Consider the following 15589-nt stretch of genomic DNA (forward strand, 5'->3'; position numbering starts at 1 on the left):
TTACAGATTTCAAAACCTTTACCTTACACGCATTTTTTTTTTACCTTAGGCAATTCTTCTATTCACTATTTGTAAATCACTAAATTTGGGATAAATTCCCCTATTTTGGGAAGAGAGCAACTACAGTGAGTAGCTCCCGAGTCTCTATCTCTGGCATATTAATATATTACACCAGTCACATCATGTTATGCTTAACTTCCCCTGAGATGGCGCTATAGGGAAACTGAACAATTGCTGCTTGGTTTCCAAGCCAGGTAGAGCTGATCACTAGTGGTTCCAGTCAATTACAGATCATCATTAGTGACCTCAGTCAATTACAGCTGATCATTGGTGGTCCAAGCTAATTACAGCTGATTATTGGTGTTCCTAGCTGGTTACAGATGAAGACTAGTGTTTCCAGACAATTAGAGCTGATCACTAGTGGTCCCAGCCAATTAAAGCAGATCACCTGTGGCCCCAGCTAATTACAGATTATCACTAGTGGTCCTAGCCAATTAAAGCAGATCACTGTTGGTCCCAACCAATTAAAGCAGATCATTGGTAGTCCCAGTCAATCAAATTTGATCACTGGTGGTACTAACCAATTACAGCTAATCACTTGTATTTCCAGACGATTAGAGCTGATCACTGGTGACCCAGGCAGTAGAGTAAACTATGATGAGCTCATTGTCTTATCAGACCAATTAAATAAGGAGTTGTAAAGGGAGAAAAATACCTTAAATTTCTCAATAATTAAAACACACAAGCACTGTGTGTGAGCACTGGTAAGGATTATCATAATTCGTGAGAATGTTGGGTTCTAGTACAGCTAAAACTTTGAACAATACCACTACTTAGGGAATGAATATCTATTTATGAGTCAGAGATGCTAAGCTTGAATGAAAGGTATGTTCTGATCAATGTTAAAGGGGTACTAACCTAAAGCACTTGATTCACTGAATGATTGATTGATGGGGTCTCACATCTATTTTGGTTAGTGTTACTGCCCTATTCAAAGATATAGAAGCTTCAGTCTTGTTTCTTGGACTCTGGTAGCTTAATTCTTGAAATTGGTGAGGAAACCAGTGCTCACTCTTTCACCTAACCAATGGAAAGATGACAAATGCTTAAAGGGGTATTCTCATCAGGGGATTTACATTTAATAAAATGCATTTGCCATATGTAAACATTTCTTCAATTGGATGTTAATAAAAAAAATGTTCCTGTGTGATGATAATTTCTCATAAATGTAGTCATGCTGTCCTTTAGAAACCAGATAGCTTGCTCGGATACGACCACGTCACACTCTGGCAGCGGTGGCCAGACTTGCGCTATAGAGTCCTGCCGGACCGCCAGGATTCAGCAATCATTACCACAGGATGGCTGTGCGACATGTAGTAACTCCCGGACATTTTATATACAATAACCTTTTGTTTCTTTGTGCAATCCCTCCAGCAGAGGTGGCCGTATCCGGGGAAGCTATCTCGTTTCTAAGGGACAACATGGCTACATTTATGAGAAATTATCTTCACACAGGAACATTTTTTTTTAATAACATCTAATTGAAGAAATGTTTATATATGGAAGATGAATGAAACTGAATGAGAATGCCAAGATGAGAATACCCCTTTAAGGCTGACCAGTAATTTGGTTAGTCCCCATTTAAGCACCTCAAAGCTACATTCTTGTGGTCTTAATTCTTCAACTGGTCATGCTCTTATCTGAACACTGAATAGAACACAAATTCTACAGTCTGCTGGCTATTTAAACATCTACAAGCGTCTATTGCTGGGATGATGGAAGACTGTGGTCCTTTCATTCTTGAAATTCATTAGGGATACAGTCGTCATGCTTTTATCTGACCAATAAAAAGAGGACAAATGCCTCAGGTTGGCCAATATTGAGGTTGGTTCTACTGACACATTTCATCACCCAGAAGTAGAGGTGAGTGGATCAGAAATTCCTTTTTGGGTCAGGATTCGGGGGCACCCTGCACGACCCACACATTTGAACTAGCACTAGAACTAGCAACTAGCCATGGCTATGATTGGCCAGTGGTGTTCCCTTGGCTAATCATAGCCATAGTTAGTAGTTGGGCTGTTAATTAGGCCACCCGGACCCCAAACACAAAGTCTGTCTCAGCTCATCTCTACCTAGAAGCATCAGTCTTGTGGTATTCATTCTTGAAATTTGTAGGAATAATAAAGAAACCATTGCTTAAGATGCACCTTACTATAAGACACACCCCAGATTTGGACATAAAATATATATATATAAATATTTAATACAAATTAAAATACCCTGATTGTCATGTGAACATCTATACAATGGCTCCCGCACAAAAGGTTCTGTAGCATGCACACTATATTTGCGCACAAACAAACACAGCTTTGCTACTTCCCACACACACCAATAGCTCTAGACCACTTCTAATTACTAAACCCCCTACATACCCTAAGCTTCCCTCATTTTACCCCCAACCTCCCTAAACACAAAAATATATCATCACATCTTAACCTCCTACATTTATAAACTCTACTGACCCCATCAGCTCTTTATCCAAGCTGGTATCATGTAATCATGAGTGACGTGAGACTGTCACATGACCCAATGACATCACCACAGGTCCTGGTTTTTTACAAGTTGGGGCCGCAGGGAGAGAGCAGCGCAGAAGCGCTTTTCTCATAGAGATCGGATGATACACTTTATCCTCCTGACCTTCAGACTATAAGATGCAGGCACTTTTTGGCGAGATTTTTTTCTAGCTAAATAGAGTGTCTTATAGTCTGAAAAATATGGTAAATTTTTTAAATTAGAAATTGTAAAATAAGATAGTACATGATACTATTGGTAGTGGTAAAACCTCATTGATAGAAAACCCTGCACCTGCTTTAGAAATTATTCAGATTATTCCTGTCATATAACTAAAGTCTATGAATAAAAAGAGAAGTCTAACGCTCAATATTCCTATAAAACCCACTTTATTAGACAGTCACTTAAAATCTGCATATATAATATAACTTGTGCTTACGTCAAGCCCTGTGACTAATAAGTAGATCACCTTGAAATTCATAAGCAGGAAATTCAGTTTGCCTGTGGATGATACTTGAATATTGAATATTAGACCTCTACCTTTCTATATTTACCTGGTATCCCACTTCTGCCACGTAACTATAAGGCCTCATTTGCACAACCATAAATGGAGGCCATGAGCTAGCGGCACAAATTGCGGCTAGCTCACAGCCGACCATTGACTTCTATTATGCAAGTTGCTGTGAGCACACTGTCATGTGACCTAAGCAGTAATAGATTATAATATAGGGGGTTTGGGTGGTAGCCCAGGGCCCAAGCCTTCAAGAGGGTCCATGGCCACCCAAAACAACCAACAAGTTTTATACTGAGAAGGACCTTCACCCATGAAATCCTCATGAATATATTCCTGCTCTCAATACACATGTACACAGGAGCCATTACAGAACCTTCAAAGGCCTTGAAACCGCAGATTGAAAGAACTCAGAAGGGACACATCTTCCATTCCCCAAGAAGATGATTCTAGTACCAGATGTAGGAAGTGATTCCAGACTTGTAGGGGCTATAATATTCATACAGCCCTGACCAATGGCAATCTTAATCTGTCCCTGGGCCCAAACCCTGGGCCTAACCTGTATCAGTTAGGGAGCCAGGCCGTCTTATAACTTGTAAGACACTGATGTTGATTCTTTCAGGAAACAAGATTACAATCAGTTTTGTGGTATGATAAAATAAGTCTTTTTACCAACATACAGTGGATAACAAATATTTTACCTTCACTAACTGGTCTGCATGAATAATTATATAAGAAAAAGTCCCCTCACATGCCTCTTTTGTTGTGTGACCGGTTTTACCTGGCTCCCTGCCGGCAGCATTTGGTGAGTCCTGGAGAGAGAGAGGTAGCTGCAGCCTATGTGCCTGTATCTCCTCCTGCATCCGTCCTCTCCTCAACACCATCCCCCACCACCTACCTGCTCAATGCACATGACAGGAAGTAGGGAGGGGGGAAGGAGCTGCATGAGTTTGGAAAAAAGAGAACTGACACAGGCACACACAGGCTGCAGCTACTGAAATAATTCAGAATGTTAACAATCAGCATAGCATAGGTTATTGGAACCTGTAACAAGCTAAAAATCACATTCCTGGTGACAGGTTCCCTATAAATCCTAATAAGTTGCGACATCTCATAGGAACTTTCAAGGTTTTGGATCAATCTACAGATCAGAGATTGGTGTCTTGTTAAAGTTATGATACACTCCACATCTGGCTTTCATCTTTGTGTTGACCCCAGTTTTTCCATGTATGTCTCAGGATTATCTGCTTTCTCTGATTTTACTCTTGGAGAAATCAAGGTTTAATCACTGGAGGCGACAGGGCTTTTTTACTATGAGAACTGTCAATCTGTGGAATAGCCTGCCTCAGGCGCTGGTCACAGCAGGGACAGCAGAGAGCTTCAAGAAGGGTCTAGATCCCTTTTTATACCTTAATAACATTGATGGTTATGTTATGTGTTATGTTATGAATTATTTCCCCTAAATCCCTTCCCCATCCAATCCCTTCCCTTCCTTGGTTGAACTTGATGGACAAGTGTCTTTTTTCAACCATATAAACTATGAAACTATGATACTACTTATATATAGTATGCCTGATATATATTTTATATATTCTTAAAAAGTTCCATTCCCGAGTCACACACATAGGAAGTTCTTCTGATAACCTCACCTGAACATTTTCATAGCTATTGTGAAGGCATCAAACCATTAATGGTCCCTTATTTTTCACGTGTTACCAAAAGCTTTCTTAGAGATTTCACTCAAAAAATGTTACTATTCACAAACAACCCAAGAACTGAGGTGGATGTCTGCAATTCAGATGAATACACATGAATTCAAATGCCTTACTTTATTTTTAAGCACATGGACAAATTGGCCAATTAGTCGTGTGGCGTGCTGATTCCTAATGACAAGTGCACCTAAAACCATTCTTCTTATCTTCACAAACAACAAGTCTTTTCAAGCTACAAGTTAGATGCAGCTAAATCCTTTATTCTCCTGCTGGGCTCCACCTGAAACAACCTACCCAGCAAGACTGGAGTCTATAGGATAAAAAAAATGTCTGGGATATTTTTGCAAATATTATAAATAATGAATAGTCATGTGGACTTGTAATTATGTTTTATCGAATTGTCTATCATCTACGTGTCATATAAACAGATGTTGGCATGAGGGTTTCCAAGGGATTTTTAGTTCAAGGTTGCTCTCTGGGGGTACTGGTTCTTTTGAAGAGATCCAGACAAGGCCCCCTGGGAAAAATATGCAAACTAGCTCTTATGTAGAGGGGATAAAACTGAGACACATATGCTTAGCTACCCCGTAAGTCAACATCTCACCCATAACTTGACTATGGTCAAGACCCCACCCTCAAGCCACGCAGATGTGATGTACAGAAATATACAGTAGGTATATTCTGATTTTCTGTTATCCCCAGTTGTTTCAAGGTTTTTTCATGGATTGGATATAGACTCATTTTCTTTTTTTCCTGTAGGCAAGCTAATTTGGCAAACTCCTGTTGATACATTCCTAAAAAGCAGCTTAGGTTCTAGAAAATAAAGCAACGTGGGACCATAGTACATTTATTGTACAGTCAAAATCTGCCTTTAAATTTATTAATAGTTCTATTCTATATGCTACAAATATCTTCCTCGTAAAGGTCACTGGTTCTTAAATTTATTAATTAGGCTGAGTTCACATCATGTTTTTTGCATCCGCCGGAATATGCTGACACGTATACGTTTAAAAGTTGAGAAAAACTGATGCATTTTCTGTAATACGTCTACATAATACCCTACTTAAGAACACCCAACTTACAGACGACCCCTAGTTACAAGTGGACCCCTGGATGTTAGTCATTTACTGTTCTTTAGCCCTAGGCTACATTAATATCTAATGTGTCTGTAATGAAGTTTTATTTTTAATCCTGGTTCTTATGACAATCCAACATTTTTCAAATCCAATTGTCACAGAGACCAAAAAAAAATGTGTATTGGGTTACAATTATAAACTACAGTTTGGACATACATACAAATTCAACTTAAGAACAAACCTACAGAAACTTTCTTGTGCGTAACCCGGGGACAGCCTGATGTATACGTCACATCCGTTTGCATCTGTTTCTACACTTCTAAAATGTATACGTTTTTTTTGTGACTGTGAAATAAAGTTTTAACAATTCAAAATACAAAGGAAGTAGTAAAAGGTGTGGTCCCTCGGATATTTTCCTTCACTTAGCCAAGGACAGTGTCTAGAGATATGGCTGCTCACATCACCCATTCCCCAAACCTTTGCATTCAGTACAAACAAATACCTTGGTAGTACTTTCCCTGGAACAATGGAGAAGACGTTGCCTGGATAATGATGATGATGATACACAGGGTGTGTCTACCTAACAGGATGTGCCTAAACTGTTCACTTCCTGCACCTTCTGAAGCCACGTCCTCACCAAGATGGCAAGTTTTAAGCTCCATATTTCGTCCTAAAAGCTGATGTGATGGATATGCTTGAACGCTTTTTGCATACGTCAGCCATAGACAGCAATATTAAGACAAATGTATAGGTTTTTGATACGTTTTTAAAGAGGACATGGAAAATGCAGCAGCCCACATTCTTCTCAGCCAAAACAAAAAGTATACAGACGCACAGGACAGGAAACATACACAGTTTGGGCATCCGTCATGTCCATAGACATTAATGAATATGCCATAGCACACGTTTAGATATGTTTTTTGGAGTCAAAAACATGTATGCAAAAAATGTGATGAGAACCCGATATAAATAAACCAACTTATGATCAGAAATGATGAATCCCCTCAGAATCTAAAGGAATGATTTCTTGCTTGGGTTACTAGTTGCATGTTTATTAGTTGGATGGGATTATCGTTCAATGAAGAGGAAATAATTTAAAGTGTATGAAACCTTTTAGTAAACTTACATAAGTAAGTAGTCGAATGTATCAATGTGACTATGTGACTTATTTTTATTTTCAGTTTTCTCCTGTGCAGCCTCTACCTGGGTTATCTACTGCTTTATCTCACTCCACTCCATACAGCTTCAGTGTAATCTCAGTGAGCTTTTGTCCATCTTGCTACCAAAACTGAAGTAGGACGAGATTTCAGAGAAAAACTTATGTTATTATGAAGAAGCGTCAAGAGTAGAGATGAGCGAGCACTAAAATGCTCGGGTGCTCGTTATTCGAGACGAACTTTTCCAGATGCTCGAGTGCTCGTCTCGAATAACGAGCCCCATTGAAGTCAATGGGAGACCCGAGCATTTTTTTAATAAAACTGAACAGTAAAAGAACAGTGCAAAAAAAAAAATCCAGATGTTTGCAGATGCTTTCCTTGTAAGAACACATTGAAATAACACTATTCTTCACTTTGCAGTTGTTCGCGCGTGTCTCCCGCTAAGTTAGGAGATGTGCACGAACATCTGGAATGTGAAGAATAGTGTTCTTTCAATGTGTTCTGCACTTAAATGTTTGTGTTTTCACTGTTTTTAATGTTTTAATTCTATTCTTCACATTGCAGGTGTGCGCGCGTGTCTCCCGATAGGTTCGGAGATACGCGCGCACAGCTGCAAAGTGAAGAATAGAATTAAAACATTAAAAACAGTGAAAACACGAACATTTAAGTGCAGAACACATTGAAAGAACAATATTCTTCACATTCCAGATGTTCCGAACATCTCCAAACCTAGCGGGAGACACGCGCGAACACCTGGAAAGTGAAGAATAGTGTTATTTCAATGTGTTCTTACAAGCAAAACATCAGGAAACATCTGGAATATTTTTTTTTTTACAATAAAAATACTTTTATTCAATTTTTTTTATTAATTTACTGCTCGATCTCGAGCCGGCGAGATACTCGTCCGAGTAACGAGCCGGTCCGAGTATGCTAATACTCGACCGAGCAGTATACTCGGACGAGTATACTCGCTCATCTCTAGTCAAGAGCCAAAGTAGGTGATGAAAAACATACTTTCCTACATGAGTTTTGGGCAGTTCAGTGGATGTACAGCTACTGTTACCCATATCCTAGAATGTGGTAGCAAAGGCACTTAAAAAAGTTGACCCTGCCCATCTCGTTTGGATCTTCTATGATGTTAGTGGTGGTTTAACAGTTGTCCCTCCATAGTCAATAGCACTCATTGGGGAACATGTATCTTAGGTTTTTTTCCCTTTGGAGTATAATTGAGACACTTGGAAGGTCTTTTTGTGCCTTATCCTGTCTTTTTTCGTGTGATACATGTTTAGTTTTTCCTGTCCTTTTTTTTAGACTTTTTGTTACAAATGTCTCAAATCCACATGGACACAAGCCACATGAGGGGGTTATATGCAGGAGTGGACACTACTGTAAATTTTGAGATTTGAACCAGTGGCCTGCAATTTTAAGCACTCTAGTCACACCCCAGGGAGATGACGACAGATAGGCATCAAATATTTTCTCTCCAGCTCACACATGACGGACGTCTGGTCCTAGCAGCACCGATCCGCAAGTTGAATCACAGTAATAAAAACACCACAATCCAGCTTATTCTGGTCGATTAAGATGAAGACGACATATGAAGGTGTGGTCACATATACATTTTTAAGCGCATCACAACAGCTAAGAGGAGATTTGCCTACTTACATTGCAGTCAACATTGCATTTACATGTTTGAAAACACAAGTGTTATCGCCAACATGTGACCTCACCTTTAGAAGTAACCAATACTTTTCAATAAAATGTGATTGCAAAATTATATACATAAAAAAGTCCAAGCATTCAATGCCCAACAGGTTTATGTGCAAAATGTTAAACATTTAAATAATTTTAAATAATTCTAATATAAAAACAGGGTCCATGAAAAAAATCCTTCCTCTGCACCTGCCCTGGACCAGGTACAGATTTGCTCCTAACAACAAGCAAAAATAAGCTAAAAAACTGATACATAAGAGAAATTTCACACAGAACATTTGGAAAGTAAAGATACATGCTTGAAAAACGGCAGCAAAAGTCGCAGGAAAAAATTCACAAAAACAACAAAAGTCGCACAAAAAAAAAAAATAGCAGATATAAAGATCCATTTCCATTATGACCTTCAGGAAATCTGTAAAACCAAATAAGTACAGGCGGTCCCCTACTTAAGAACACCCGACTTACAGGCGACCCCTTGTTACAGACGGACCTCTGGATATTGGAAATTTACTGTACTTTAGTCCTAGGCTACAATAATCAGCTATAACAGTTATTAAAGGTTTCTGTAATGAAGCTTTATTGTTAATCCTGTTTCTGATGACAATCCACCATTTTTAAAATCCAATTGTCACAGAGACCAATTTCTGGATGGGATTACAATTACAAAATATACGGGTCCGACTTGCATACAAATACTTAAGAACAAACCTCCAGAACCTATCTTGTACGTAACCCGGGGACTGCCTGTATACTACTTTTCAATTAGAGGGAGCCCTGCCATTGAATCCTTAATTGACAGGACATTGATACAGTACCCTAAAGAAATAAAAATAATCCCTTTACAGCCCCAAAATGAAAGACAAGTATTTTTCTTCAAATGAGATGACACACATATATATATATATACTGCTGCCAATATAACAAATATAACAAACCCCACATATTGCCTTATAAGCTAATGCTGCATTAGTAGTTATGAATTAGTCCGTAACATTTTTGATTTCTTCACTTTGTAGACTTCTCTGACCCTGGAACATGTTTACCACTTTTTTTTCTGCTCTTCTTCCTATCAACATTAAAGCTTCATTTTGGGTTATTAACACCACAAGACATTATATCAGACCCAAAAATAAATTGTGACACCGTAAGCTTAAAACATTCTGCTGGGATAATGGGTAACGGATAATGAGAGCATATCCAGACGAAAGGTCGCTAGCAGTGGGGGTAGCTCTCGTTACGACTCTGCTCCTGGCATGGCTTCAATCCCCTTGCTTGACTATAAAGTTTGCCCTCATAAAGTTATTTTGCAGTACAGCTATGAGACGTCTTTTAACTGTGTTTTTCCCGTTCTGTTTTCCACACACGGCGCGGCATAAGGAAGGTTTCTATTTTTTTGTGCTTTTGTACAGTGTAATTGCTCCATTAATTACCTTCATTTCATGAGCTACTGCTTGGAAGTGATTGTACAAGTGTGCTGCAACCCAATTTCCGATTCTGGAAAGACGGCATAGAAATTCACTGTATCTTATCTCATTCCCCCACAGCACAAGTACAATGGCCGTGTTTACTAATTCTGTAGACATTCCATATATTCTTTCATCTAAACCCGGAAGCCCCTGGAGGAAGGTCTAGTCCAGCTTTAATCCTCTCCTGATAACCCGCACTGCATTTCGTGTTAACACCACCTAAGGTATGGTGAGTAAGTTCCACTAAAAATGTTATTACACATAGAGACATAGCTTAAGGTCTTTTTGTTACAGCATAATACCAGGACCACCTTGTAAGAGCTTTAATAATGGCTATAGTCAATCATCGATCATAAAAGTCGGGACCTTGAATTGCGAAGTATAAAAGCAATATTCTACGTGCTCCTTGACATAGATATGACCATTGTTCTCAAAAAAACAGGTTTCGGGGATGGTGAATGCACTGATCCCAAGAGAGTGTCGGCACTACCAGACTTGTATGTGATAGATGATGGCAAGGACACTATTGCACATACCCGCTGCCTATGAAGTTCTCGGGTAGGGCTCAGGCAGCAAAAAAGTGCACATCAATGTGAAAAAGATGCGGCACTCGCCCAACAGTTCTACTTTATTTAGTATGAATCATAGGACAGGGAGGTAATGCAAGGCACTATCATCGGCGACGAACCGTATACGGGTAGACAAAGTGCAGGAGTGCGCGAAACGGTCCGTCGCCGGCAATAGTGCCTTGCATTACTTTCCTGTCCTATGATTCACACAAAATAAAGAAGAACTGATGAGTGAGTGCCGCATCTTTTGTCTTCTTTTCACATTGATGACCGTTATTGTGCTATTATCATTGTTGCACCACTGTTTGTAGTCTCCATATGTTTAGCATTCTAGAAGATGGATGCTTTACAAAATGTTGCAATCAGCAGCAAACATCAAGGGTCAATAGTATGAACACAGAATTCATTTATATAGACCGTTTTTTTGGCACAAAGACCCAAAGTCTCTAACCAAAAAACTTGCTGTAGAAAATGACAATTTCCTACATAAACAAAGGCCGATCTAGTAGGACATCCACCTTTAGATACTCGTCGTTGTGTACCGGTCAACCCCAAGAATGTTGTTACGCTCCTTTTGAAGTCAACAGGTAGATATCCAGCGTCCGACTACAATGGATATTGCTGATATATACAATAGTTTCATAGTTTATACGGTTGAAAAAAGACGCTTGTCGATCAAGTTCAACCAAGGAAGGGTAGGGATTGGATGAGGATAAAAACTCTGGATGAAAACTCTTCCCACTGAATTGGGGACATAAACCACTGCGCAAAAAACAGACTTTTGTTTCCAAACAATGGAAGCTACTTGTACCTTGACCACTTGTTATTGGTTTGTGCCTGATAATTCACACTATTTAAAAAAAAAAGTTAGATTATTTTCACAATTTAGATGTGCCTGGATAATACAAGGACTATGGAAGATCATACAGTCCATCAGCCATTAAATCCATCAGTCTTACACAGTACAGCCGCTGTCAGTAACACAACAATATCCATCTGAGCAATCGAGTGTTTTTAAATGAGACGAGTATTGGGGGCACAATTTTCTGGCGCAAATAAAAATTTTCTGAAATGGACCATGAAGATGAGGAATGGAGGCAATGCAGGCACATTGCTCAGACCCATTATGTATCATTTTTATGGGTCATAAATGATCCATACCATATGAGGCAAAGATGCATAGATGAACAGTTTACTACCTTGAATATCAATGGGGCCATGATATATGTGTCTTCCATACCAATGTTTCACTTGAGGGATTGATTCGTGGTGGCTATTCATTCATAAAAATATTTGCAAATTGACATGAAAGTATGAGAATATATACTCCTTGCCAATGTTTTCACTGGAGTATTCCTAAATCTGACTCTTTACCTCCTGTAGCTCTTCTTCATGGGTGTCCATTCTACTTGATTTGTCAAGTTGGGAGTCAACATGTGACTACCAGGCAAGGTAAAACTGGGGACGAACAACACATTTGATACGTTTTCTTAATCTGACCGGAGCTTACATTTGATACCTACTTGTACAAACTATTAAGACACTGTAATAAGAGGCCACATGAAGAGAACCACTAATCTAGGAAATACACTCATGTTCAGAGCACATCCATAAACATCTTTATTTGAATGCTTGTGAGAAGTACATACTCTATGACAATGCTCCTTCTATGATGTACGAATATACGAAGGAAGTAAATTTTCTGTAACATTCTATAAATAGTTTGCATTAGAAACCCTTGTTTGTTCATTCATTCATTCAAACATTATCCAGAATTCATACTGCGTTGACGTAGTTCAGTGCAGGCAATATGATAGAAAATATAAAAATACGTAGTCATTGAGGAATTATGAAAAAAAATAAAAACGCCATTAGTAGAAATACTAAAATACAAAAACAACTACAGGAGGTCCCCTACTTAAGACACTTGACCTACAGACTGCCCCTAGTTAAAGACGGCAGACCCATCTGCCCACTGTGACCTTTGGTTAAGCTTCCTGAATGCTTTACTATAGTCCTAGACTGCAATGATCAACTGTAAGGTGTCTGTAATGAAGCTTTATTGATAATTCTTGTTCCCATTGCAGCAAAAAAGTTTGAAAATCCAGTTGTCACTAGGGCAAAAATAATTTTGTCTGGACCTACAATTATAAAATATACAGCTTCGACTTACAGACAAATTCAACCTCAAGTACAAACCCAAGGAGCCTATCTTGTACGTAACCCGAGGACTGCCTGTATATGTAACTACAGATTATTATTTTGGGTCAACATGCCCAAATATGGTAATTTGAATATTTGACATTTAAAATAAATCCCATATTTTTGTAAATGTGCCTTATATGGTCTTTAAATCAATCTCTGCATTTATCTGAAAATATGTAGGTTTGCTTTGTTTGCTTATGGACCACCCTAAAATGCACAAAGTATATTTAGAGGTTGGCTACAAAATTTTATGTACCATATTATAATCCTAAGAGATTTCCACCAATGTGTCTGAATCATGGTAGTGAATTTAAGTATGGAGGATTTGGGTGGACGCAAGGGGCCAAGCTACACGGGGGTCCATAGGCCGACTATTCTTATAATAAATATACAGTACACAAAACTACAAATTTGTAGATGAGACACAGTTTACTTTGTTTTACAGTGGTGGTGGTGGAAGGGGGGGGGGGGCTATTTTTATACAGGACAGCAAGTGCTCTTAATCCATCTATCCTATGCTATGATGTCATGTATATTTATGGTGAAGAAAGCCTTGTGACCATAGTTTTAAGCATCCTTCAGTATGGACATCTGAACAGAATAGGTGTGGGGAGTTCACAGTAGTTATGTTGCTTCAGAATCATTTTCTATAAACAGTATTATAAATTGATATTTCGTTTTCCTTAAAATTGGCAATTTTGACACATAATTTACAAAAAAGACCAAAAAAGTTATAATATGGTCTCACCTCATGCCACTAAAACTGCTTTGATCTGCTGAGCCATGGACAAGACTTATGAAGGTGTCCCATAGTATCTGTCACCAAGATTTTAGCAGGTACATCCTCAATGCCATGTAAAGTATGACACAGGACCTTCACAAATCACACATGAGCCAATCAATGTTGTGTGTCCATGGCTATGTTGACCCTCCACCATTTGTCCTTACAGTTACTGACCCTTGCATACCAAAATCATCTTTACAGACCTTCTACTTTGGAGATGCACTGACCTTAATGTCTAGACAACATAATTTGACCCTTGGTTAAGTCGCTTAGATCCTTAAACTTGTCCAATATTCCTTCCAATACATCAATTGACTGTTCGAAGAACAAATATCGACAGGTGCCCTTGTTATGAGATAACCAGTGTTATTCACTTCACTTATGTTGTCCAATGGAACTAGTATCGGGATATGATATTCTGTTACTTTGTCTAAGCATTTGGCTTCAGTTTGAAGGAAGACATTGATTTTTTCAGTTGTCAAAGTCCCAGACAATGTTATTGAATGTTTTTGGCAAACCTAAACCATGCACTACACGAACATCACATCCACCTTAAATACCGATACTTTGAAAACAATTACATCAAGTCTGCAATTTTACTAGTATATATTTTATAATTACCTTCTATGTCTTGCATATTTACCACTAACATGACCACTCCCATCGCAACCAGGAGTAGGACAGCTGTAGAGAAGGAACAAGGGATAAAAATGGTGGGTGCCATGTTTTCACAAAAGACTAGACCACACTTAAACATAGGGGCAGATTTATCAGAAGTGTCTGGCGTAAAACTGTTCTAGATGCCCATAGCAACCAATCAGAGCTCAGCTTTCATTTTATAGGTGTGAGAAAATGAAAGCTGAGCTCTGATTGGTTGCTGTGGGAACTAGAAGAAATTTGCTCTATGTCACATCTGATAAATCTCCCCCATTATAATAAGTGTAAGTTGAAGAGTATCGTAGTACATTTCTCAACAGACATTCAGACAACAGAAAATTTTGAGGTTACCATGCCTAAATTTAATGGATCAATGAATTACAAGGATGAAAAGCTTGTTATTCAATGTATAGAAACCATAGAACGTGAAGCAAACAGGTGGTGTCAGTGGACGGCTCTACTTAATCTTGTAGACATTTGTCTATGGCAAATAAATTGAAAGAATTACAAGATGGCTATGCTTTGGCACTGTATGGTGTCTATCCGTTTTAGGCCTTATGCTGCTGCGGACGTGTGCAATGAGCCGCAAGCCGGCCGCAGAAGGAAGCGGTGAGCACAGCTTATCCCTTCCTTCTCCATAGGGAATCTAAGTGGCCGTGCCGTAATCTGGGCAGGTATAGGACCTGCTCTATGCTTTGCGGCACGACTGCCCAAGTTTTTAAGGTGTCTTGTTTGAATGCAGAGGGAGTCAGGAGCAAGGCTTAGGCATCATTCACAGTTTTTGGAAACCAAACAGATAGCCAAACAAGGTACAGTATAACGCTTCATTGGAACCAAATGGAGGACCCAGGATTCCAATAAATGGCTTAAACAATATTGGTGGGCTGCACAATGTTTTGATATTTGAGATTAGACATAATGTAGGTTAAAATGCACGTTCTGCATGTATTTACGTAGCAGAGACATATTTGGGTGAATGTATTAACACTACTGCATCCTAATCTCCGAACTATCCTGAAGGAAATACACATCAGGATCCTGGTGCAGGCTATAGTAGACTTTGAGGTGCGCCTTGACATGCACACTTCAAAAAATCTGCTTTATGGTGTCCTAAGGGAGAAAAAGTTCCAGTTTTCCTTCTGTCCACCAGGAATTGCAGCTTTTTCAA

The 15589-nt window shown here is 39.0% G+C and overlaps 1 protein-coding gene across 14 annotated transcripts in view; it reads right to left on the minus strand.

Annotated features, from left to right (window-relative positions):
* MYT1L (myelin transcription factor 1 like) overlaps window positions 1-15589 on the minus strand; it is a 325893-nt gene that overhangs the window by 112425 nt on the left and 197879 nt on the right. For 11 of the 14 annotated variants that reach the window (XM_072143494.1, XM_072143493.1, XM_072143492.1 and 8 more), the window contains one exon: window positions 14386-14448. The exons of the other annotated variants lie outside the window; for them this stretch is intronic. In XM_072143494.1, the coding sequence (XP_071999595.1) occupies window positions 14386-14448 (63 nt within the window). The remainder of the gene's footprint in view (window positions 1-14385; window positions 14449-15589) is intronic. 14 annotated transcript variants of the gene reach the window in all.

The sequence above is a fragment of the Engystomops pustulosus genome, chromosome 3 (genome assembly GCF_040894005.1).
Source record: "Engystomops pustulosus chromosome 3, aEngPut4.maternal, whole genome shotgun sequence".
Lineage (NCBI taxonomy): Eukaryota > Metazoa > Chordata > Amphibia > Anura > Leptodactylidae > Engystomops > Engystomops pustulosus.